The following is a 23,580-nucleotide window of genomic DNA, read 5'->3' on the forward strand; positions in this document are numbered from 1 at the left end:
CGGCTAATTATGGTGGTGAGCGGCACAGAGCTGTTGTCGGGACAGGTGCCCACCTGGTGCCGGGGACGGTCATCTCCGGAGGGGCAGGTGCTCAACGGTTCCCGGGGTGGGCCATCTCCCGGCTGACGTAGTGGACAGCCGCCGGATTCACTGCTTAGCAACCGTCTCAGCAGCACCGGGTGCTCTTACTCAATCACAAAACGGAGCCATGCGTAGGCCCATGTGCGTAAACGAATTTGAAACTGGCAGATATACGGACCTTATCCACTAGCTTGATTTACTTGTAGTTCTACCCCGTGAAACTGACCGCCTTTTTGTCTCCACTCCGGCAGGCTACCGTCCGGTGCCGCCGTCTGGCGCGCTGCGCCGCTCGCTGTCGGTCTCGTGCGAGCTGGGCAGGCTGGTGGTGGCTGTGCCGGCCGCAGAGGCCGACCTCTGGCACGTGGATGCGCTGCGGCTCACCGATCCCACGTGCCACTCGTTCAGGAACGCCACGTTTCTGGTCATCAGCCAGCCGCTGGACGCCTGCCTCACCCGGCGGAGGATCGTGGACGGAAACGCCGTATACGAAAATACGGTAAGGAACGGGACAGGGACGGGTTGCAAACGAAACGGGGCATGACGGTACGGGATGGGAAAGGAGTTGGAACGAGGCATGAATGGGACGGAATGAAACGAGTCGGCACAGGAAAAGACATAACGGGACGGGACAGGGGATGGCAAATCAACCGAAATTGGGCGAGAAGGCGATGGGATATTGTATGGCGTTGCTCGTAATAGGACAGATGTTGAATGAACAGGGAATGGCCAGAAGGATACTGTAAAACAAAACAACTAGCCACAGAACGGCAAAGCTGTGTACGGCTGTATATGAAGTCATATGAAGTTTATGAACTCGGTGTCACCTTCCTACCTGGAACATGACGTCAGCTATTTCCGGTTACTATCGCTTTGAAGGACAGCTTTAGGGCTCGTAGGCGGTTCTTGACGCTTAAGCAGAGCTGAACGTGAGGCCAGGATGTGCTGTTTTCTACTACGTCCTCTGTGCCGTATGCCCGGGGCTGATCCGCTGCTGATGCGCGCAGAACACGAAGTCGGCTCTGCATGCTGATGAACAGATCTATCTGCGACTGATGACGTCAGCGGGTGCTGGCAGGTGTGAGCCGGCGCGGCCACACACGGCCTCCAAACTGGTCAGCGCTGGTCCCACCGCCGCGGCACCACAGGCCGGCCAGCGCTCCCCGTATGGAGAACGTGCAGCGAGGCCCTACCACGAATCACTGGCGTGACGCCGCTAATCCGATTGGAACAGCGCCGATACAGATGCGGAAAAACGAACGCGCGCGGCAGATGGGAGGTGTTGTAGGCGACTGTTTTGGCGCTGTTAAGGTGGAGCACTCAACAAGAAATCCCACCTCGGCACATGGGAATGAAGCGAGATGAAGTGAAGCGTGATTGCATGAAAACTCATGCAGCGTAAAAATAATTCGAAGCTTCACGAATCAGAACCGGTTTGAATGTGAACAGATCAAAAGCGAAGCCGCCTCGGCTCCGGCCGTGGATGATCGCGAACACGGAAGTGAAGCGAGGAGCAAAGAAAGAGAACGTAACGGACAGCGAGCGTGAAGGAATGAGGAATGGAGCGGGCGGCGCGGAGCGGCCGGAGAGAAACGAGGCCCAGGCACGACCGAGAGTGAAACGACGGCTGCAGGCAACACATAACCGGCACGGGGAAGTGTACGGCGGGAAATCCCGATTGACCGGAGCTACGTAACGTCAAGCTTGGGGCGCGGTTGTAGCCTCAAGGTTGTACAAGGTTGCACGGTTTCGGGGCAGAAAAACAGCCTCGACGCGACGAGCCTATGTTGCCTATAGTAATCATCATATAATCATTATTGATCGATACATGATAGGCAGCTCGAAGCATTGGTAGGTACGGAGCTATTTAGCGATGGTGATTTGGGAAGATGGGTGACTTTGTGTCTGTTTATATTTATGTTTTATGTCTCGCCTTTTCTATTTTTGCGTTGCATCAATGTTTTGAATCTAAGTAGGTGAATCTAAGTAGGTATGTAAAACTTACTTAACTTGGTTATTCCGCGAACATTTCATTTTAACATTACAGCGCAATGCAATGAAGCTGTCGCCGCCACACCCAATAACCTGCCTCGGTGATGACTGTTTGTTTTTCTACACCAGGTTCACTTTATCTCGTCGGGCGCGCCGATCGACGACGAGGACTTTGACGGCTCCGGCTCGGGTCTGGGCCTGCCGGACATGTGGGACGACCCGGCGGCCGAGTACGACCCGCTGGAGGACGAGCTGACGGACGGCGGTCGGGTGCCGGTCAGCTGCACACACCAGGGCCGCGGCCGGCCGGCCGGCGAGCCGGCGACGCCCACCCCGCGCCGCCGCCAGGTCAGACCGGGGAGACACGCAGCGGGACGGGACGAGAGGATGGGTCTGATATTGTGTATTTTATAGTTGGTTGTTTTTATACCTTTTCGATATAATATGAGTTTATAAGGAAATGAAGCGTCTAATCAATTGACGTCTCGCTCAGGTCCGATTTTTTCCATTTATTTGCTTTACGAATGGGTATGCAAACAGTTTCTCATGTCAAGGCTGCATAAATGTTTAATAAAGTTATCACAACTAAGCAGAAAAAATCATTTTTTACGAGCCCCGAGCGGCCGTCCCTGACCTCTGGTGACCGCCTGGTGACCCCCAGGAGGTCGGCCTGTCGGACGACGGCGTCGACACGGCCGGCTACTCGCTGGAGTTGTTCTCCGACCAGCTCTTCTCGTCGCCCATCAAACCCAACGCCCTCGTCCCAGTCACGCACACCATCTATGTGCGCGCCTCCGTACATATCGGTGAGTTGTGTCAGCGGTTAGTTCATATCGGTGAGTTGTGTCAGCGGCCAGTGCATATCGGTGAGTTGTTTCAGCGGCCAGTGCATATCGGTGAGTTGTGTCAGCGACCAGTGTTTCCATGCATGTTGGTGAGCTTTCTTCTAAGTTAAGTCAGAGACCAAACCTGCTTCTTCGTTGATTTGTGACCACAATCTTCCGTTAACAGGCGGATAACGGCGGATGCTGTTCTATATTGACGGTTTTCGTGTTAATTGATTGATATGTCGTTCTGAAAGCTGATTCTAATATTAAATTACTTTCTTGGCCTTTCCATTAAATCAAGTATCAATAATTTAATTTGCTTGTTCACTGATAATCGGTGAAAAATAACGATTCGTAAAAAACTGATAGTCGGTTAACAGATTCCTAGGGAATATTTCACAAACAATTTGCTCTGTAACCACATACACCCACAATTCTATCAGTTACGGGCGGAAACGGACGCGTTCTCACGTTCTCTCTCCGCTGGACTAGCACTCGGCGGTATCCGTTGCCCCAGCCCGGCTCGGTGCCGTGTCATTCCCTGACCGCAGTGGGGTGGGGTTTTCAGCTCGTACAGTTGCCGTTACTGCCCCGGTCCAAGAACCGGGTGGGGTGGCCGCACAGGAAGTGGCTCCGCAGCACGGCAGGCGCGGCCCGGTCACGGAGCGGCCACTCTGGGGTCGGTGACGGAGGAGGGGGGAGGGGAGCCCCTGAGGGAGCTGCTCCCGGTTCGGTCACGGAGGAAGCCGCTCTGGATCGTCCAGGGAGGGAACCTTACCTCACTCACGGAGGGAGCCGCTCTGGGGTCGTTCACGGAGGGAACCTTATCTCACTCACGGAGGGGCTGCTCTGGGGTCAGTGACGGAGGAGGGGGGAGGGGAGCCCCTGAGGGAGCTGCTCCCGGTTCGGTCACGGAGGAAGCCGCTCTGGATCGTCCAGGGAGGGAACCTTACCTCACTCACGGAGGGAGCCGCTCTGGGGTCGTTCACGGAGGGAACCTTATCTCACTCACGGAGGGGCTGCTCTGGGGTCAGTGACGGAGGAGGGGAGAGACTTCTGGGGGAGCTGCTCTAGATCCGGTCACGGAGGGGAGTCGCCCGGGTGTTTTTTTTTTTTTTTTGCACGTTTATTTAGAAGGCAAACAACTGAGGACGAGCGCATCTCATGACACTCGGGGTCGCCCGGGGTCGGTGATGGAGAGGAGCTTCTGAGGGAGCTGCCCGTGGTCCGGTCACGGAGGGAGCCGCTCTGGGCTCAGTGACGGAGGAAAGGAGGGGGAGGGGAGCTTCTGAGGGAGCTGCCCGTGGTCCGGTCACGGAGGGAGCCGTTCTGACGTCGCTGACTGAGGGGACGGTACCACATGAATCACGAAGGGGGAGATGCTATGACGGGTCACGGAGGTAGTCGCTCTGAGACCGGTTGCTGCGGGGACGGTCAGGGGAACTGTTCTGGGGCCGGTCACGGATGGGGCTTCTCCGGGTCACACACACTGGTTCACTGAGCTTCTTGGGATGCAGGGTCTAGTATCGCTCTTTTATCTGGTTAGATATTCGGAACTCTTTATTACGTGGGGGCCGGAACGTAGTTGTGGAAAATGTCAACCAATTATATTCCATTATGAATCTGCACAAATCAGCATATAAGTCCCTTGAATTATCACTGGCTTGCTCCTGAGCAAAAGCAAATCAGAGCGAATGCCTAGGTAGCAACCAACGAATGTCGTGGGGTCAAGTCGACTCAGAAGTCGGCCGACCCCGGTGCAGCCCGGGTCGACCGCGGACTCCGCCCCGGCCGTCACGCGACGCGTCACGGCCGGAGCCGGACGTCACGCCGCCGTGCGGGCCACGGTGTGACATCCCGTCACGGCGGTACTCACGGCATCCGTCACGACCGGGCGTGGTATCGTCAGTGTGACCCGCCCGCCGTGACACGAGTCATTGCCTGGCAACGTGAAATGTCCGGCTGAGAAATACCGGTGATATATGCGATATGTGTGTGCTTACGGGCCCAGTCATATATAATGCTCGGTAATAATGGTTACTGCGACTGATGGACGAATGTAGTGAAACACGATGCACCCGTGTACGACAGGTGCATTTATCATGCCAGCCAGCGGCCCCGATGTGCGAAGTTTCGGACATTACCGTTGCTAGTTTGCAGTGAGGGCACTCATGAGTACCTACTCGGTCCCCTCACGCTGTGTCGTTTCGTTCTGGACCCGCAGTCTCTGCGCCGGACCTGCGGCCCGTGGTGGAGCAGTGCTGGATCAGTAAGGACAGCGACGCGGACGCGCCGTACAAGTTTCTGGTGGTGCGCGCCGCGTGTCCGGTGGACGGCAGCGTCACCTTCCTGAGGTCGGAGAGCGCCAAGGGAGACATCTTCACCTTCCAGGTCAGCAGCCAGCCCAATTTTTGCAGACAAGGAGCCTATAATCGTACGGAAACTGGAGACACCCCGTAAGATATACTATAACGTGAACAGTTGTTTTCGCATTCGCTATTCGCATAAAACGAAGAAACGCATTGAATAAATTACGTATTGACAATCGCGATCAACTGTCGGTAGGCCACCTGTTCCGGATGTTGCTGAGACGGTTTGTCGCTTGTGCTCATATCTGACCACGTCTTCTCCGCTGCCCGTTGTTAGTGTCCCGTCAGTACCCGTAACTGACCGTGTCCCCTCCACTGCCTCCCCCCAGGTGTCCCGTAGATAACCGTGTACCGACCTCTACCTCTACCTCTTCCCACAGGTATCCCGCCAGTACCTGGACCTGGGGCCGTACTTCCTGCACTGTCGGGTGGGACTGTGCGCCCGGCCATCATCAAACACCAGCCCGCGTGTCGCTCAGGTAAGGGAACTCACGGACGATGTGCCAGGAGTGTCGTACCGCCATCTAACGTCTGCTATACTCGATGTGCCGCCACCTACCAGCTGTACGGTAGACCTTTACTTTCAGTTATCACCACCCTCAGGGGGCTAAGAAAGTCATGGACAGTAGAGTTTAGGTATAGCATTGTCATGTGATATCCAATAGAAGACGGTCGTTGGATTTTAAACATTTCATCATGAGCATCATGAACCATCATGAACTTCTAAGTCACCTGCCACCTGCCGACTGTTCCGTTCGTACAGTGTCTGGACCGGCTGCGTTACTGCTCAGATGAGAGTGGTGGGGACGCCGGTCGGCTGGTGGCCTCTGGCGTCCAGGTGGTCACCCGGGGACCTCTGCTACCCACCGTCACTGGTCAGTCGAGGCACGAGCGGTGGCGATTCCTCTGCCGACGTGCGCTGTCAGCAGCGCTCTTGGCCAAACCACGGCAGCGGGCGCCGTGGTTTGGTTGAACGTCGCGATTAAATGTATGAAATATTGTCTGTTTTGAAGTGTATTGAAACAACTCAAACTGTTTTCAAACTAGTCCAGACGTGCGTAATATTCACGGTTGCAGCTTTTACGATTTATTTAACTATGTTTAGCTTTAGCTCGCATCAGCGATATCAGATGCGTGAAAGGTAAACGCTGCACAGCACGTTATGGCAGCTCGCATGTCCCTCCCCTCCCGACGTGTAACAGCCGCTCACGTTGTCCCCAGGCCTGCCGTCGGTGCCCAGCTGGCGGCCGAGCGCCGCCGCTCCTGACCAGGGGTCCCGCCAGGGCTCCGACCCGCCGTCCGACCAGGGCCCACTCCTGAGGCCGGGCGTGGAGCCGGAGACCGTGGCCGGGATCGGGGTGGCCGCCTTCGTGCTCGGCGTGACGCTGATGGGTGGAGTGTGGCTCATCCACTCCCGAATAGGTGGGCGAGGTCAGGGGTCAACGAGCGGTGTGGGCTCGTATTTGTATTTTTTATGTCAGCTGGTACTCCACAGCATGGTGGCATTCTGGGACTATTTCAGTCACAGGCTGATTTGTTTTATCAGAACCAGCGTTAGCAGAAAACTGAGAACTTGTGCTCCATGGGACTTCTCGAGTCAAAACTTAAACAATCGTGATATGTTTGCTGCTGTATGTCGGTACCTATGATTGCACCGCTTTAGGTTCGTTTCAATTCAAGAATTATGGAAATTCATGTTGTAAGTTGTAACCACAGCACAATTTCATCATCGTGCCTCACGATGCCTGAGGCCGCACATTTCTCACAGTCTCCGTCTGCTCCGTCTGCAGGTCCGTCCAAGCAGCACCGGTTCCAGGCGGTGCCTCAGAGCGCCCCTCAGGAGGTGACCGGTCAGTCGGCCCACTCCACCCCCAGCTCCCAGACTCCCATCATCATCTGACTGGAGGAACTGCCGGAGGGGGCGGCGGTCAGCTGACCGGCACCGGTCGCCGCTGGCCCGGCCGGGGCGCTGTCCGACCCGGCCGGACCGGGAGAGGAGGGCGCGGCGGCCGCGGGCGGACGAGATTCAGTTGTGCAGTACAAATGTGATTACCTCAGCCGTTAAGTTCGTTCCTATATTTGCGTTGGCGGTTCGGCCGGGGCCGTGCATGGCTCGTTTGAGGAGGGGAGGAAGCAGAGAGGATCTGACCGGTTTTAGAGAGCCCTGACAGCTGCTGGAGCTCCGGCCAGGAGCCAGGAGCCGACCGGGGTATCCCGACCCACTGCCGCTGGCCGGGGAGAGAGGAGCGGAGCCGGAGACAGAGCAGAGAGCGCGGAGCGGGCAGAGGGGCGGTGGGTCGGGCGTGCGCTACTGTTCTGCTCACCACGGCAGAACGTATCTGATTATCACGTACTTATCGTCACGGTGTGCGTGTGGTGTATGTGTGCGGGTGTGTGAGTGTGCTGTCGGCGCGAGCGGCTCATTGTTGACGGTGGCTATAGAGATGTGCTTCCTACCTAGACGGGGGCTCCGGAGACCTGACGATTGTTGTAGCAAAATAGTTGCGTGTTAACCGTATCATATATGTTATTGTTTGACCTGTTATGTATTTCGCGTCACATTGTTAAGCATTGCCCGTGGATATATACGACCCGCGCACTGGGATGTCGCCCGGAATCACACAACTCGAGATTTTAAATTATTTATGACGTCCTCACTCCTCATTTTGCGCTCTTATATCGCGGAACGCCTGCGGCCACCGTGTGGTGTCGATGTTCCTTTTTACGGCGGCCTGGCGTGTGGTGCTGGCCGTTTTACCTCGGATACTGCACTGATTTGACCGCGGGATCGGACGCCCTATCAGCTCAGTGGCGGCTCTGGCAGCGCCTCTGTCCACCAGCGGCGCTGCTGGCGCGCGCGGCCGTCTGACGGCGCTGTTCTGCCCGCAGAGGGCGCTGCACCGGTTGCTGTGTGTGTGTGTTTGTGTGTCACAGCAGCTCTGTTCAGGCGCGGTGCACACGCGCGCTCCGAGCGGTCATCTCAGTGAGTTGTTGCCATCTCTGCGCACCTGGTAGGACGAGACGTCGCCTAGAGGCATTTGTAAGAAATCCCACACTTTGCGGTAGCTATAGAGTGTACATCTCCATACATCCAAAGAGTCAATGTATTTATAAAGAAATAAAATTATCAACAGTTGAGATTATTGCTGTGCGTTTGATTAACTGCAACAAAGCCAATCCAATATAACTTGAATATTCCAATCCTTTGAACCTTCGACGCGTCTCGACGAGATCCACACGTTGCTGGTGAACTGAACGTTGTAAACGTATTCTGGTAGAAATTATTATACAAAAGAACGGTGATTTATACGAAGTCGTGAAATTTGGTGGTTTTGACGTCCAGAGGCCGGGCCGAAGATACTGGGCCTTCAACGCATGTCGAATCCACACTCTTGCCTACAATTTGGCGTAAGACCTCCAACAGAGCTATGCAACGTTCTTTTTCGCGATGTCGCTCTGTGATGAGCGGCAACCTCCCAGTGACAAGTGATGAATCAATTGGAATAAGGTCGTCGAAATCTGGAAAATGATATTTGATGACCTGCAGTGGCCTGACTGTTGATCTGGCGTGCAAATAACTATACCTTTTAAAGGTGATTTTAACCCGCTTTCGAATGCGGCTTACTCACCTGGCGTTTTTTTTTTTTGGGGGGGGGGGGGGGCAGGAGCTGTGGGCCTTCCCCCGTGCCTCTATGTATGCGCTACGGTCGGATATCTCAGCCCGGGTATAAACTGCCGCTAATTCAGCATACACGCGTGTCCTTTTCCAGCATACATCGATCGACCGCTGCAAATTTCGACACAGAACCACGGTGTCCTGACGCCGCGCCGGCAGGCATGCTTTTAGCTAACTCGGTCCGGTAACGATATCCTGCATAAAATGCCGTGGCGTTCTCCCTCCTATGAACACAAAATAATTATCCATGAAACATTCATCAGGCTGCCCTTAAGCCAGTCATTGTCATCAGCGAGCAGCAAATGTCATCCTTTGTTCACGCCGTCCCCGTTTTCACGCCCCCGGGGCGGTCAGTGGGCGCCCCCGCTGTCGGTTCACCAATACCTGCCAGCTGCACTGGCTGCGGCCCGCTGGTCAGTGTAGTACCGCACCTGGCCGCCAGGCGGCAGGTCGGCGCCGGTCCAGTATTGACTGACCGCCGGGCCGGGCCGCGGGGAGGGGAGCCGATAGCCGACTGGTGTCGGGCCAATCGATGTGCCACGCGGCGTCCAGAGAGGTCAGCCGTCCAGCCCGCCGGCCCACCACTCCGATGGACCGGTGACCGACAGTGGATGGTGTGACCTGGGGTGACGTGTGACCTGTGACGCGTGATCGGTGACCTGTGGACTGCGCAGCGGTCAGTGACAGAGACGGAGGGCCGGCCAGGCCAGCAGCTCAACTGAGGGCACCTTGTTTTGTGGTAAGTACTGAGCAGGCTCGTGACAGCTATGATTTTGATTCAGACGGGAAGAAGATCCTGGGACATTGGTAGACCCTGGTAGACCTCGGCAGGGTTATCTAGGACGGTGAGAACCTTTCGGGGAGGAGGGGTCGGTAAGGTCTGTTCAGCACGGTGGGACCTGGCACGAGCACGAGCCAGGCAGGGTCTATAATAATGTCTGCTTAGTTCTGTTTAGAACGGTGGAACCATGGTCGAGTTTGTAATGAGCAATAGGGGCTCAGAAGGGTTTGTAATGAACGTTGGGAGGACTCATATGCGTGTTCAGTGTTGACCCCCCTTATTTACCGTGTTTGTCGTGTAGCATTTTAGCATCTCAAATATAGACTCCTGAAATCAAATAGTGAAGGTCGGATCAGCCTCCCACCCCATATCTGAGGTGTGCGGCCCAATAACAGGTCATCTGCCTCGGCCTCCCCAGTCTGTCCGCCGCTGAGCGCTCGCTGCAGCAGCCATGGACGCCGCCGCCGCCGAGCTGATCAAGCTGACCTCACCCGATTCCATCTACGGCACGCTGGCCAACTTCGAGGTGGAGAAGAAGATCGGCCGCGGACAGTTCTCGGTCGTCTATCGTGCCAAGTAAGACAGCCGCACGGGTCGTCCGCGACATGTGTCTGATTTGAAATTTGGTTTGTTTTAAATTCAACTAGGGAACTTATTGAAATTTCCTTGCAGGTGTTATGAAAATTAGCTAATAATATGTCAAAATGGCTAGATGAAGTATTACTTCAGCAAATTAAACTTTAACGGTCAATGTTTATCGCCTCATTTACAAAATTCTACGAAGCTGTCGCCATTTGTGCACGTTGAAAGAAAGGGAAAATTAACTAGAAAATTAACTGCTTGGCTATTTAACCAAACGCGCCCTGATATGGGAGAAGACATCTAACTTACGAACGGATGGACGCAGAGAGACGGAAAAACGGCAACTATAGAACTCTCAACGAGACGGATCGTTGGAGCCAAATGTTTTGCCTAAGTAGGTCACAAGTCAGGTCAAGGTCAGGTCAAGGGTTAAAACTGCATGTTTCTAGTTTGTACATTACTGGCCTTGGAGCCCAGCTGGCGAATAATGGACAGAGGTTGATCACCTAGAAGGCGTGATTAGGCTACCAAGACTCATATTATGCCTTGCAAAGGTCAAGGTCAGGTCAGGTCACCGAAGATTGACTATTGAGTAGTATGTGTCCGACATATGTTGTAAAGGTCATTTTGCCCATATAATCGACGGGCATACTAAAATAGTAATATAGACCATAGCTGAATAAAGGTCAGGTCGAGGTCAGGTCGAGGTCAGGCCAAGAAAAGTTCAGTTTGAAGCTGGTTTTCAAGGACGAAAATGAGTATTGAGACGTTTTCAACGAAAAATCGAATTGTGCTTTTTCATTCCCGTACGAGAACTACCGGGTGATCATTTGAAAATGAGATAAAGTAGCGCGTTATTACCACGATTTGTTTACACTCATCAGAGCAAAGAGATACATCGTTGCAAAGGTAGTTGTTGGGCATTTGCTGTAATACATGAAAAAAAAAATCGTTTCGCTTTTCTTGCGCTCAGGGCAGGCGCTCGAAATGGCCGCCCTGTTTTGGGCAGCGCTGATATACGGTTTGGCGCTGGGAGCGGAATGCCATTCGCCGCAGCTGCTCCTCACTGATGTCGCGGGCAAATTGACCCCTCGTACTGCTCTTTCGAATGCCGTTTGATGTTTTTCCGACTATTGGTTCCGGAGATGCGACGGGAGGGGGGTTGCCCCCTCCCCCCAACAAGACCTAGAACCTGCCAGACCTCAACGGGGCGCGGGTTAGAAGTTAAAACTATGGTTAAAACCACAACACCTCTCTTTATGAAGCTCTAACAGGTCACGATTTTCCCGACTTTTGAGTCATTGACCTGAGCTGGAAGGTCAACCAAAGACCTAAGACCTTAAAATTGGGCTTCATCGGCTTCCTCTCGTCAACGGCAACACGCTCCTTCTTTTCGTGACGCTCTAGTTTGATCAGGGACCGAACCGGACTTCCCCTATACGTTAGACGTTGTAAAAAGGCCAATATGGACAAGGGTTAACCCTCGCCAGGCCAGGACTTTTTCATAACGCTTATGGCCAAGTGGGTTGGTAAGTATGACCCCCTTGGCGATTGGTTCCTGTGACGCTTGGAAACGTCAAATTTACAGGACAGGTGGACCCATTGGAAATCTCTCCCCTGTATAAACTTGGTGACTCTAAGGGCAATATTTAGGTTTGTGTAGGTAAAGTTTCCTATAACACGTCAAAAGTTTTGGGTTCAGACTTTTGTTCTAGTAAAGAATGTGCAAAGATAACAGTATCAGTGGACGCAGTAGGTACAGGTCTCGCGGGTTTTAGCGGTAGGTTTTGCACCTAGAAAATTTAGTGTACTTCAGGCTATAAGCTTTTAACCCTATTCCTGGCGGGGGGGGGGGGCCTCAGGAGCCCCCCTGAGGTTTTTTGGTTATTTCTCCCAAACGCGTTGAGCTAGGAAGCTCAAATTTTCTGACTTTTCCTAAAAGGCTTCTACGCAACATGTCTGAAAATTTTGAGTTGATCTGACCTCAGGTCAGGTCACCAGAGGCGGTTTGGTGACCCTACCTCAGAAAAGTTTGCAATCACGCCAGAGCTAGAGTTTTTGACCGATCAATTTCTTCTCTTCAGGCTTTAGTTAGGGTACCAGTATGTGCAATTTGTATATCTCGGAATTTTGATATCGGTGACCTAAGGTCAGGTCAGTTTCGCGACCTCCCCATTATAAGTCAATGGGGGAAAAATCAACTCCCTGTTTTTACCACTAAAACGGGTCGGAATGGCCCCATATACCATACATAACTTCATATACGATCAACCTTCACTACCTTGAGGTCTGTTTTGCTGTTGGGCAGCTGTGAGGTCATGTGACGTCATCAAAGGTCACCAAAGGTTTTTGGCCAATAACTCCGTACAGGAACAAGATACAGACGCGTGGATGGTCTCATTGTGTTCAGCTCGTCAAGACGCATCGAATGATATACATGATGACCTCGAGGTCACGTGACCTGAGGTCAACCTTTGACCTTGACCTTGCGAGGTCAACATATATATCATTCGATGCGGATTGACGAGAGGATCATGATGATGCCCTTTGTTTGTTCCTATCTTGACTAATTCGAAAGTTATTCGAGAAAAACTCTCCATATCTAGCGCCGCCATTTTGACTTTTTCGACCCCTGTGACGTCATCTTTGACCTGACCTGAAAATGACCTTTGTAAAAATTGTAGATCTTGACCGTGCGTATCCGATGCCGTTTACCGTTTGTCGCTATCTTGCTTCGTTCTCGAGATCTCAGGGGGGGGGCGAATCGGCCCCCCCGCCAGTTTCTTGTCCCGGCGGAGCCCGCCAGGAATAGGGTTAAGTGTTGAAGATGCGATCGACTTGTTGATTCACAAGCCGGCCATGATCGTGTAAAATGGCTTCATCGTAGATCGATTAGTTTCTGAGATATAACCGGAAATGTAAAAGTGCAAAACCTACCGCTTAATCACGCGAGAGCCGTATACCTACGTCAATGTGCAACGAACTTTTTTTTCAAACGCAAGTGACTTTCGCAGGTTGACTTTCCAGGTCAGGTCAATGACCCGAAGGTCGAAAGTCAGGAAAATCGGGACCTGTTAGAACTTCGTATGGTCAGTTTATTACGATTCTTTCGAGGTACCTACTGATTGCGAAGTTCAGGCTAGTTCTCCTCAAATAATACGAAGATGCGTATTCATGCATTTGGGACAGGTCGTGTTAGGTCAGGTCAGGTCAACTAGTAGGCGTCTTGCCGGCTATCCATACTCCATAGTACGTGTCAACCACCACTAACAGCTTTGCAACATGTTACGACTTACGTAGACACCAAAACTACTTCATGAATGTTCAAATGGATGCTAAACTCGAAATCAGCTCCACAAACAACTCTTGACATAGCTAGGCGGCGGAACCGGGCGGGCACCGGGGCACCGTGCCCCCCTTTGACTTTGACATTTTAACATTAGCCCTATGGGCGTTGCATGGAAAAAAATGGGACCAAAAGTCGGCAGTGCCCCCCTCCCCCATCTTCACCTTAACCCTAGAACGCCTAGGGGGGGGGGGGGGGGTTGTATCAACCCCCCCCCTGAGGTTTTTTCGAAGTGCACGCTAAACGGCTTGTCGTAGCGGGCTGAAATTTTCAATACCCTCTGGGGCAACCTTTGCGCATCTTTTGCCGAAAAAAATTTGATCGGGTCATGTCAGGTCACGGAGTTATGACGTCATAAGAGGTACAGCCTCCGGCCGGATTTTCACAAACTGAGTGCCAACGCCCGAGATTTCCTGCCGGTGGTACGGACATCGGTTGATGGATCGTGATGAAACTTCCCATGCATGTTGGGGCAAGTATTGGCTATCATATGGTATAAGAAATTTGACCGGGTCAGGTCAGGTCACGGAGCTATGACGTCACAAGAGGAACAGCGTCCGGTACTATTTTTGAAAAGCGCCCGAACCACTATTTTGCTAATTCATGTCACCTCAATGGGAATATGCAGCAATATTAGCTTCTATAGGGAGCAAATGGACCTCCCAAATCCAAAAATACAATCATATTTCAAAAATTTAAATTTTGATTTTTCGAATTTCTGCCGCCGACTGTGACCTTGCCGACTTCCGGCGCTCCCAACGCGCCATTTTTAGAGCTAGGGAAACGAAATACATACCAAACGATAGAGAATTGATCAAGGAACACGATAGTGAAGGTTTCAAGTCGATATCTCCCACCGTTTTGCCGCAATCGCCGCCGAAAGTTGAAAAAAGTCTATTTTTCCGAAAATTTGACCTTTGACCGGTCAAAAGTAGGTCAAATGTTGACCTAGGACCAAAAAATATACCACCAATCGCGAGATCTCGTTGAGAGCAATCCGTTGGTTTTTTCCGCTAAGCTCTACGACCTTCCGTTTCGAAACGCCAGGGGGGGTCGTAACAACCCCCCCCCCCCTGGTCGTTCGTGTTATGAGAAATGGCCTGGTCGTGCGAGGGTTAACCCGCGCATGACTGGGGTATTTTCCATAACGCGAGTGACTAGAGGGGGAGGCTCTCCAGAGCCCCCCCCCCCCCCTCCTATCTCCGAAACTACTGGGCTGATCGTCAAAGTTCAAACGGCGTTTGATAGTCCTGGAAAAACTGTCGAGCGAAACCTATTTTCATTGACCTCGAGGTCACCGATGACGTCACAGGTCAGGTCAAAGTAAAAATATCGGCATTTTTGTTTGTTCACAATTTAGGCTCTGACCGCCGGCTGACAAGCCCGATCAGGCTCGTTTTCGGTTTGGTTTACGCGTTCCTTGATATATGCCTTAGATACCCTGAGGGTAACGAACTTTTACTTCGAATTTTTCAGGTCAAGGCCAGGTCATCCTAGGTCACGAAAATTGTATGTCATAAATTGGTTATGTGACGCATGTTTTATGGTCCATTTTACTCGTAGATTTCGAAAAACAATGTCGTATGTGTCATTTTAGGTCATTCTCAACTGAATTTACCGGAGGTCAGGTCACTTTCAGGTCAGAAAAGGTCAAATTTTTAAAATGACATTTTGCAACAAGAAAGGTGCCTATCAAATGCAGTTTGAGCTCAGGAACACGATGGTGCCATTTATGTTACCGTAGGATGTCAGAAACGTAGTGAAAAATGTTTTGAAAATATAGCTATAATTGTAAAATTTTGACAATAATGCAAATAACTTGGCTATTTTTGAAGATATTGGGTCAAAACTTGCTAGAGTAGTTCATCAATGTGTGTTCTATCACATATATTCTGGTTTTAGCAAAAATCAAAGAATTTTTGAAAAAAAAATCAATTTTTTTTGTAATTGTCAAAACATGTTTTTCAAAATTTTCAAAATTCCGAAAATCCGAGATAGCAGTTTGATAGCTACGTGTATTTGTAGTCCACTTATGCAAATAAATTGGATCTAGCTTTAAAACTAAGCTCTTGAGAGCGTTTGCCGTAATTCAATATTTTGCATCGAAATCGGCCGACATGACGTCACTCTGACGTCATTTCCGGCTAGAATATGGTAGCTAGAAAGTCGAAATTTTAACACAAGGCGTCAAATTGATGCCGCTGAGGGTACCGCAAGTTTCGTGTTGATTTGTCAAACGGTTTAGAAGATATTGCCGAAAAACGGGAGGAGGGCTCTGTAAAGACCCCCCAGTCATGCGCGGGTTAATTGAAGGTGTTCCGCCTCCACGGACTCCTAGAGACATGCAAAACTCTTGAACTCAACTGAGTCAGGGTCATTAAATTTTCAAGGGACCTACGTTTCAAGGTGATTTTCAGGACGTAGGTCTAAAATTTATCAACTTGATTGTAAATCTACCCTTAAAGCTTCGTCACAATCGGCCGTTTTTTGCGCGAGTTATTCACGAAAAACGAGGGGGTTCGGTTCGACCCCCCTCAAAGTGCTTGGGTTAAACCGCACACGGTGGTTGGGTGGGTGGATGCGGGGGCAGAAGCTGCCCCCTAGCCCTCCAGCATTTTTTTCGCCAATAGCTTCTACTCTCTTAACCTACTCTCTAACCTTCTACTCTCTGCATCAAAGCTTTTCCTTCTGACGTCTTGATGAGATAATCAATCATGCAAGTATAAAACTAGCCACAACAGCAAACTAGCGTATATTTAGCCCACTGACTCATTGACTGTGAATTTTCGTATGAGCAACATTACCACGTCCACATCAACAATAAGCGAACTGCTGCACACAGTACCTCGCGACTCCGACGCAGGGAGGCCCCTCTGTGACGTCACCGCGTTTCATTGGCGACCCACGCGGCTTTCCAAATGTCAGAAGCAGCTGTCTGGCCGGTAGGCTGGTCATGAAAGCGATCGATTACCACCGGCGCGGGCAACAGCTGACTGAGGGGGACAGTGGGGGCGGAGGGAGGGGGGGGGGGGGGGGTCACTGCGGACCGGCAGGTGTAGTAGCCGCGCCGGGCCACGCATAACAGTGTCACCATTGACTGAGCAGTCCGGCAACTGGCCCACTTGTGAACTGACCCAGTTACGCTATTTCAAAGTGTAACAAAATAGTAGCTCTATTGATCCCCTTCTGTAAGAAAGACTTAGGAGGGTGGCTGTTGAGTGGCGACAAGCTACACCTACATATGTAGGTACGGCAGGCAAGTATATACATAGGGCCTTGGGCTTCACAAGCTTCGGAAAGAACAAGGATGTTTCAGTGGTATGCCTCATGTTTTTGTGGTGGCAAGTGGCACGCTTCAACAATCAGATATGTTCATTATTTCTGCCTTTTCTCCGAGTATGCTTATTATAAATCTAGTAATATATCGAACCTGAACGCGGCCGGTTTTTCACCTGCGGAGCCACTGAGGGCGGCAGTACCGTTGTACCAGCTACGGCCGCTAGATGGTAGGGCTGTCAACGCCTGAATGCATACTGTGCCGCACAACTCACTGCTACGTAGGCGACGCGACGGTAGATTTATTGCGGGTCCCGTGAATTGATTATCGATAGATTAGTCACCTGTCCGTGCTTCTATCCTCAGGATACTGAAATCCTTCTCCTCCACGCCACAGCCCCCTTCCGGGCTGGGCAGGCAACTTTATCTCATGCGGGCTGCTCCCTTGGAGCGGCACCGCTGCTCCCGAGGGAGCGCACCCCGTAGCCGGGTGCAGTGAGTGCCTTGGGCTGGGTGGCCTGTCCTCTGGACGGGCTCAGCCCCGGCGACTCACTAGGGTGCCTGCCCAGACCAATGTCTCCCCCTAATTTCTATCATCCTTCCGGCTCTGCAATGGTCTTGTCGACCGAAAGGGCCTAACCCAACAAAACAAACAAACAAACGATAGATTAGATTTAGAGGCAGATCCAGCTCAGAGTTTTTTTTTTGGGGGGGGGGCAAACCATAACAATTTATCGATTCTTTCCATGCATCGTCCATAGGCGTAATGTTAAAGTTATGCCGTTTGGGGGGCAAATACCCATTTTGCCCCCCCCCCCCCCCTGGATCCGCCACTGATTAGACTTGGACTTGAGTTCGGTGCATAGGTGCAGTACATTAAAATGAATTCAACCGTAAAAAAATCTGAACAAACCTCTTAGTCATTCACGACACAGAAGTGTGTACTGTATATAGATAGGTATACCAGGAACATTGTGTCTTTTCAAAAGAAATGTTAGTCACAATTACTCTGTTGTGTGCTTTATATTCGTTTCATAATGCACTTCATAATGTTTTCATAATGTTTGTTGAATTATTCAGCTAACGTATGAGGAGTGAAATTGAACCACCTACTAAGATGATAATAATCTTTTTTACAGTGCAGTTGTAATCACGTGGAAAGACACGATTTTGCTACACACATAACCATTATGTGTGTGATACCGAATTCGTGATACCGAATTCGTAAAGAGTTCGGTATCACGTCAGGGTCTGTGTCACGGTGTTGCAGTGTTTAGTATGGCAGTTATATATCCCGAGTATGACCGGTGGCACACTGTTTACCGGTCAGTATCAGTGATATTATGATACTGTATATCATATACAAGTGCTTGTTGTGTCCCGCTGCCGCAGGTGTAAGGTGAATCAGCAGTCGGTGGCCCTGAAAAAGGTACAAATCTTCGAGATGACGGATGCCAAGGCCCGGCTCGACTGCATGAAGGAAATCAACTTGTTGCAGGTAAAGTTAATTTCGATATCGCCTATACATGCAACATTATTCTAGCCTAGGGACAAACATCACATTGATACTTATCTTGGATGATATCAACAATATATTTGATGGATTTTACATAAAAATCGTTCTTATTTCTCTCTCTCTCTCTCTCTCTCTCTCTCTCCTCCTCTCTCTCTCTCTCTCTCTCTCTCTCTCTCTCTCTCTCTCTCTCCTCTCTCTCTCTCTCTCTCTCTCTCTCTCTCTCTCTCTCTCTCTCTCTCTCTCTCTCTCTCTCTCTCTCTCTCTCTCTCTCTCTCTCTCTCTCTCTCTCTCTCTCTCTCTCTCTCCTCTCTCCTCTCTCTCTCTCTCTCTCTCTCTCTCTCTCTCTCTCTCTCTCTCTCTCTCTCTCTCTCTCTCTCCTCTCTCTCTCTCTCTCTCTCTCTCTCCTCTCTCTCTCTCTCTCTCTCTCTCTCTCTCTCTCTCTCTCTCTCTCTCTCTCTCTCTCTCTCTCTCTCTCTCTCTCTCTCTCTCTCTCTCTCTCTCTCTCTCTCTCTCTCTCTCTCTCTCTCTCTCTCTCTCTCTCTCTCTCTCTCCTCTCTCTCTCTCCTCTCTCTATCTCTCTCTCTCTCTCTCTCTCTCTCTCTCTCTCTCTCTCTCTCTCTCTCTCTCTCTCTCTCTCTCTCTCTCTCTCTCTCTCTCTCTCTCTCTCTCTCTCTCTCTCTCTCTCTCTCTCTCTCTCTCTCTCTCTCTCTCTCTCTCTCTCTCCTCTCTCACTCTCTCTCTCTCTCTCTCTCTCTCTCTCTCTCTCTCTCTCTCTCTCTCCTCTCTCTCTCTCTCTCTCTCTCTCTCTCTCTCTCTCTCTCTTTCTCGTTACCTACTTCACTCTTTGGAAAAGTCCTTCATGATAATACCTACCCGCACAGAGTAATGCAGGAGCAGGTCAGTATATAGCTTATGTCGTTGAATGCTACATACTACAGCATTCCAATGCATGAGGCATGTTGCAATCTGGAGTGCATGAATATAGGCACACAGGCGCATAAGCGCAGGTCATTTGTGCATATGTGACGAACTCGTGCCTTATATTGCAAAAGGGTTCTTCGAATCACTTCAACGATTAGACTATGAAAAGGCCTCTATCCTGAAAATGGCCGTCGCCATCATCCGTTTGCAGTGATCGATCTCCACCAATCAGCGGCCCGCGTCTGTCGGTTTGTTTGCAGCAACTGAACCACCCGAACATCATCAAGTACCTGGCGTCGTTCATCGAGGACAACGAGCTGAACATCGTGCTGGAGGTGGCCGACGCCGGCGACCTGCACCGCATGATCCGCCACTTCCGCACCCAGAAGCGGCTCATCCCGGAGCGCACCATCTGGAAGTACTTTACGCAGGTGTGCAGTGCCCTGCAGCATATGCACAGCAAGCGCATCATGCACAGAGGTGAGCTAATAGGATGCGTTACGGACGTGCAGATTCTTTACGACCCTAGAAAATGTGCTTTCTATTTATATAGACGGATAAAAGTAGGTACTTCTCACCATTTGACTGAAATGCATTGCATATAATATTTAAAGTTCATGCATTGCTGACTTCCGTATGAATATGCAGCTCTAATAGTAAATGGTTTAAGCCAGTAATTAGCTCGAACCCAATGATTGACTTATTGCGGAAAGTCGCAACGCCTAGCGAAAATCCTCGCGACAGCTCAGCTAAATTACCTACGCAATATCGTAGTGACGTATCCGTTCCGTACCCTATGAACTGCCAGCGACCGTGAAATGTGTCTGAGCGAAACCCTAATACCGCTGAGTGGTCGAGCTTATCGATTGCTCAGCTTGATGGGTGACCTCTGTAATCAACAGAGCAACCAATTCGTGCCCCAATCTAGGTAATCGACAAAGCTTTGAGCTTGGTCAAGGTAGTATACATTAGCTCGCATACCACGTATGCCGCATAGCTAATAGCTACACAAGCATATGGCAAGATGAAGAATGGGTCACAGGCTAATCAGTAGGTAATTGCACCTAGGTAGATGCATCGTCAAAATGGACGCACACGTGTGCAGACTAGTGTCGTGAGTCGACATGCGTTATAGGTAATAGGTATACATTTACGGCTTTCGGTCTAGTCTATGAGAGCACACGTTTGCACATAGCGCACCGTTTGCCTCGCCCCATTTCTACGGCTCCGGTCTCGTTCCAGATATCAAGCCGGCGAATGTGTTCGTCACCGGTGAAGGCGTGGTGAAGCTTGGCGACCTGGGACTGGGCCGCTACTTCAGGTAGGTCACCGGTCAAAGTAATCAACCCTGCCATTGGAGGGAGGGCTTCTGTATTGAATCAAAGAGAACGCAAGAAAAGCGCAATATGGATAAATATTGGATATTTAATAAAGCCATTTATTTGCCGAAGTAGGTTGAGTCGTGACTCGTGACTATTGGCTATTCCTTTGAGAATTTATCATTGCTTTCAGTTGGCCATCAGTGAAGGAATTAAAGCCATTAGAAGAGATATATTTGGCCCGAAGGCTCACAGCTGCGCCTGTGCGCGATGCAAAGGTCGGCTTTCGCGCCTCTTTCACGACTGTACGTTCAAATAACGCGCGCCGCCGTAACACGTGCCGTGTTACCTGGCATTCCGTTGGGGGGGGGGGGGGGACAGCTTGCATCCAGCACAGGGTCTCTTACAAATAACGAACGGATATATGAAACAAGTAACAACCAATGTAGGTATGGCTATGTAGTAGCAGTCGAAAAAAAACGTCAGCCTGTCAGTTACATATACCCGTCTATTCTATCATCTATGTCCGTTCTATGCGCACATCGACGCTTCCGGGCCTACCTACAAGTCACTTTCCGATCAACCATGGCAGCCTTATTTTTACCGGACAGACAATTATGTATCGCTATAGCGAGGCAGTTCTGCCTCCCACGCAGCCCAGCTGAAAGGGAGGCTGGTGCCTGGTTGCGTCGCACTGCAGGCCGTGGGTATCCATGAGAACCGAATATGGCAGCCGAGTCGATCAATGATGACATCACTGGGCTGCCATGTAATGATACCGTCCCTCGGTTGCCACCACGTTACGGTGTGCGTGCGAAGGAACGACTAGCGTCGGGAGCGTTGCGTGTTAAAGGCCACCAACATCAGCCCAAGGCGCCGTTTTGGGATAGGGACATCCCCTACGGCGTTTTCAGGCACACTGTTCTATGATTTGTTGGCTATGCCCGGAAACTAAACCAGGTCAACGATCGAGTGACCCGCAGTCGGTATTTTTTGTTCTATTTCAGGACAGGTTTTAGGACTCAGTCACTAAAACGTTCAGTTTGAACGTCTTTTCTTTGACTTCATAGAACGGTTTCCCTGCTGCAAATCCCTTTGTAATGCGCATTTCCTTTGCTGGCGTTCTCGAGATACATCGTGTCAACAATGTCACTGAACTATGAATGTTTGCATACATCTGTTGGGCCTGGTCTCCCATGTTTACTGAGCTGGGATCTCAAGCCATAACATTAGCGAACCCATCGCTCTTCATTCAGACGTTACCGTCTTCAAACCCATGCAGTCACGCAGGCTAGTTTATACGAGCTGAGTGTCCAGCATGGATTATCCATAAAACCTGAATAAGCCCAATCACGGAAATGACTGCATGTCAAACCATGAGCGCCGATTCCTACTCTGATAACTGTTCGCCCCTGGCCCCCTTCCCTGGACCATACCAACCGTTCGCACCCTCCCACCGTCCCCTGACCACCGTTCGCCGCTGCCCTGCGCCTCAGCACGCCGTCTCCTGTCCCTGCCCTCCCTGACCACCACTGACCGCTGCTCTGCGCCCCTCAGCACGTGCACCACGGAGCTGATCACGCTGGTGGGCACGCCCTACTACATGTCACCGGAGCGGATCCACGAGCGCGGCTACAACTTCAAGTCGGATATCTGGTCACTGGGCTGTCTGCTGTACGAGATGGCCGCGCTGCAGTCGCCCTTCTTCGGCGAGAAGATGACGCTCTACTCGCTGTGCAAGAAGATCGAGAGCTGCGACTACCCGCCGCTGCCCTCCGATCACTACTCGGACGTGGTGCGTACGGGGAGGGGGCTGACCCCGGGGTTCAGAGACTACAGGGAACGAGAGGAGGAGGCGTGGCAGGACTGTCTGTGACCCGGGCTCAGCAATTGCAGGGAAGAGAAGTCGGCACAAGGGCTCCCCGGACTCCGGGATCAACGGGAGGGATGACTGAGGAAAGGGCGAGGATGAGACGTCACTGCGGCTGCCTAAGGGTGGTTATCTGTATGCCTGTCACCTTTAGTACCTATTCTTTGTAGTGTGTCTGACCGGTGCGGTGTGCTGTTTCGCAGTTCCGGAGTCTGGTGGACCAGTGTCTGACGCCCGACCCCAGCGGTCGACCCGACATCGGCCACGTCACCCGACTGGCAGCCGAGATGCACGAGAAGTCGTCGGCGCCCGGCAGCGCCGTCAGCACGACCAGCTACGCCAGCCGCATCTCCAGCGACGGCTTCATCAAGCCGCAGTAGCGGCGCTGAGCGGGCGGGCTAGTCACCGTCCTCCGTCCGGGCCGCGCCGTCCGATATTTGGTCCGTACACGGCCCGTACTTGGTCCGTACTAGGCCGATACTCGCTCCGTATTCGGTCCTACTCGGTCCGTACTCGGCCGATAATCGCTCCGTCCAACCAATCCGTCCAATTCGCTCTAACTGTGACGGCTGAGTGGTTCCCGCCGTTCCAGTCCGATCTATAGAGCGAATACTTTGGACGGCCCAGTCTGTGCCGGTGCAGAGGCCAGTGATGTCACGCTTACAATCCGTCCGTGTGAGCTGTGCAGTCGGCGGCACCGCGCAGGGGCCTCTGTCGCGGCCGGTCGCCCCAGAGGTCACGGAGCACCGGTTGTCGGAGCGTGCCACCCTGTGACCGTGCCGCTCGCCCGAGAGCAGGGCGGGGTTCATGAGTCGGTGTTCTTCGTGCAGCCAACTCTGCACAGCTCTCGGTCGATCTGTGTATGCGTTCGGCGGTGCCAGCACTGTGCGATTATTGGTTACCGAACGGCGGTACGAGCACTTATTGTTGGCGCATGATCAGTTATTTACATTTTGCTGCACGTTGGGAAACGTAAATATGCAAAAATATGCAACATATGAATAATAAACGGGAGCTGTTCAACGCG

General features: G+C 51.7%; 2 protein-coding genes across 3 annotated transcripts in view; both read left to right on the forward strand.

Annotated features, from left to right (window-relative positions):
• The window catches only part of LOC122386519 (transforming growth factor beta receptor type 3-like), a 103,455-nt gene extending 95,053 nt beyond the window's left edge, over positions 1-8,402 (forward strand). For both annotated transcript variants that reach the window (XM_043375793.1, XM_043375794.1), the window contains 8 exons: positions 333-577; positions 2,200-2,418; positions 2,732-2,876; positions 5,122-5,288; positions 5,647-5,745; positions 6,030-6,141; positions 6,488-6,688; positions 7,057-8,402. In XM_043375793.1, the coding sequence (XP_043231728.1) occupies positions 333-577; positions 2,200-2,418; positions 2,732-2,876; positions 5,122-5,288; positions 5,647-5,745; positions 6,030-6,141; positions 6,488-6,688; positions 7,057-7,166 (1,298 nt within the window). In that variant the 3' untranslated portion in view covers positions 7,167-8,402. The remainder of the gene's footprint in view (positions 1-332; positions 578-2,199; positions 2,419-2,731; positions 2,877-5,121; positions 5,289-5,646; positions 5,746-6,029; positions 6,142-6,487; positions 6,689-7,056) is intronic.
• Positions 8,403-9,036: 634 nt separating this feature from the next.
• Positions 9,037-23,576, forward strand: LOC122386520 (serine/threonine-protein kinase Nek7-like). The gene is made up of 7 exons (XM_043375795.1): positions 9,037-9,681; positions 10,142-10,299; positions 18,320-18,425; positions 19,625-19,844; positions 20,607-20,685; positions 22,241-22,478; positions 22,757-23,576. The coding sequence occupies exons 2-7, from the start codon at positions 10,175-10,177 to the stop codon at positions 22,931-22,933; spliced, it is 945 nt and encodes a 314-aa protein (XP_043231730.1). The 5' UTR covers positions 9,037-9,681; positions 10,142-10,174; the 3' UTR covers positions 22,934-23,576.
• Positions 23,577-23,580: the final 4 nt, after the last annotated feature.

Source organism: Amphibalanus amphitrite, unplaced genomic scaffold, assembly GCF_019059575.1.
Source record: "Amphibalanus amphitrite isolate SeventyFive unplaced genomic scaffold, NRLGWU_Aamphi_draft 000254F_arrow, whole genome shotgun sequence".
NCBI classification, from domain to species: Eukaryota; Metazoa; Arthropoda; class Thecostraca; order Balanomorpha; family Balanidae; genus Amphibalanus; species Amphibalanus amphitrite.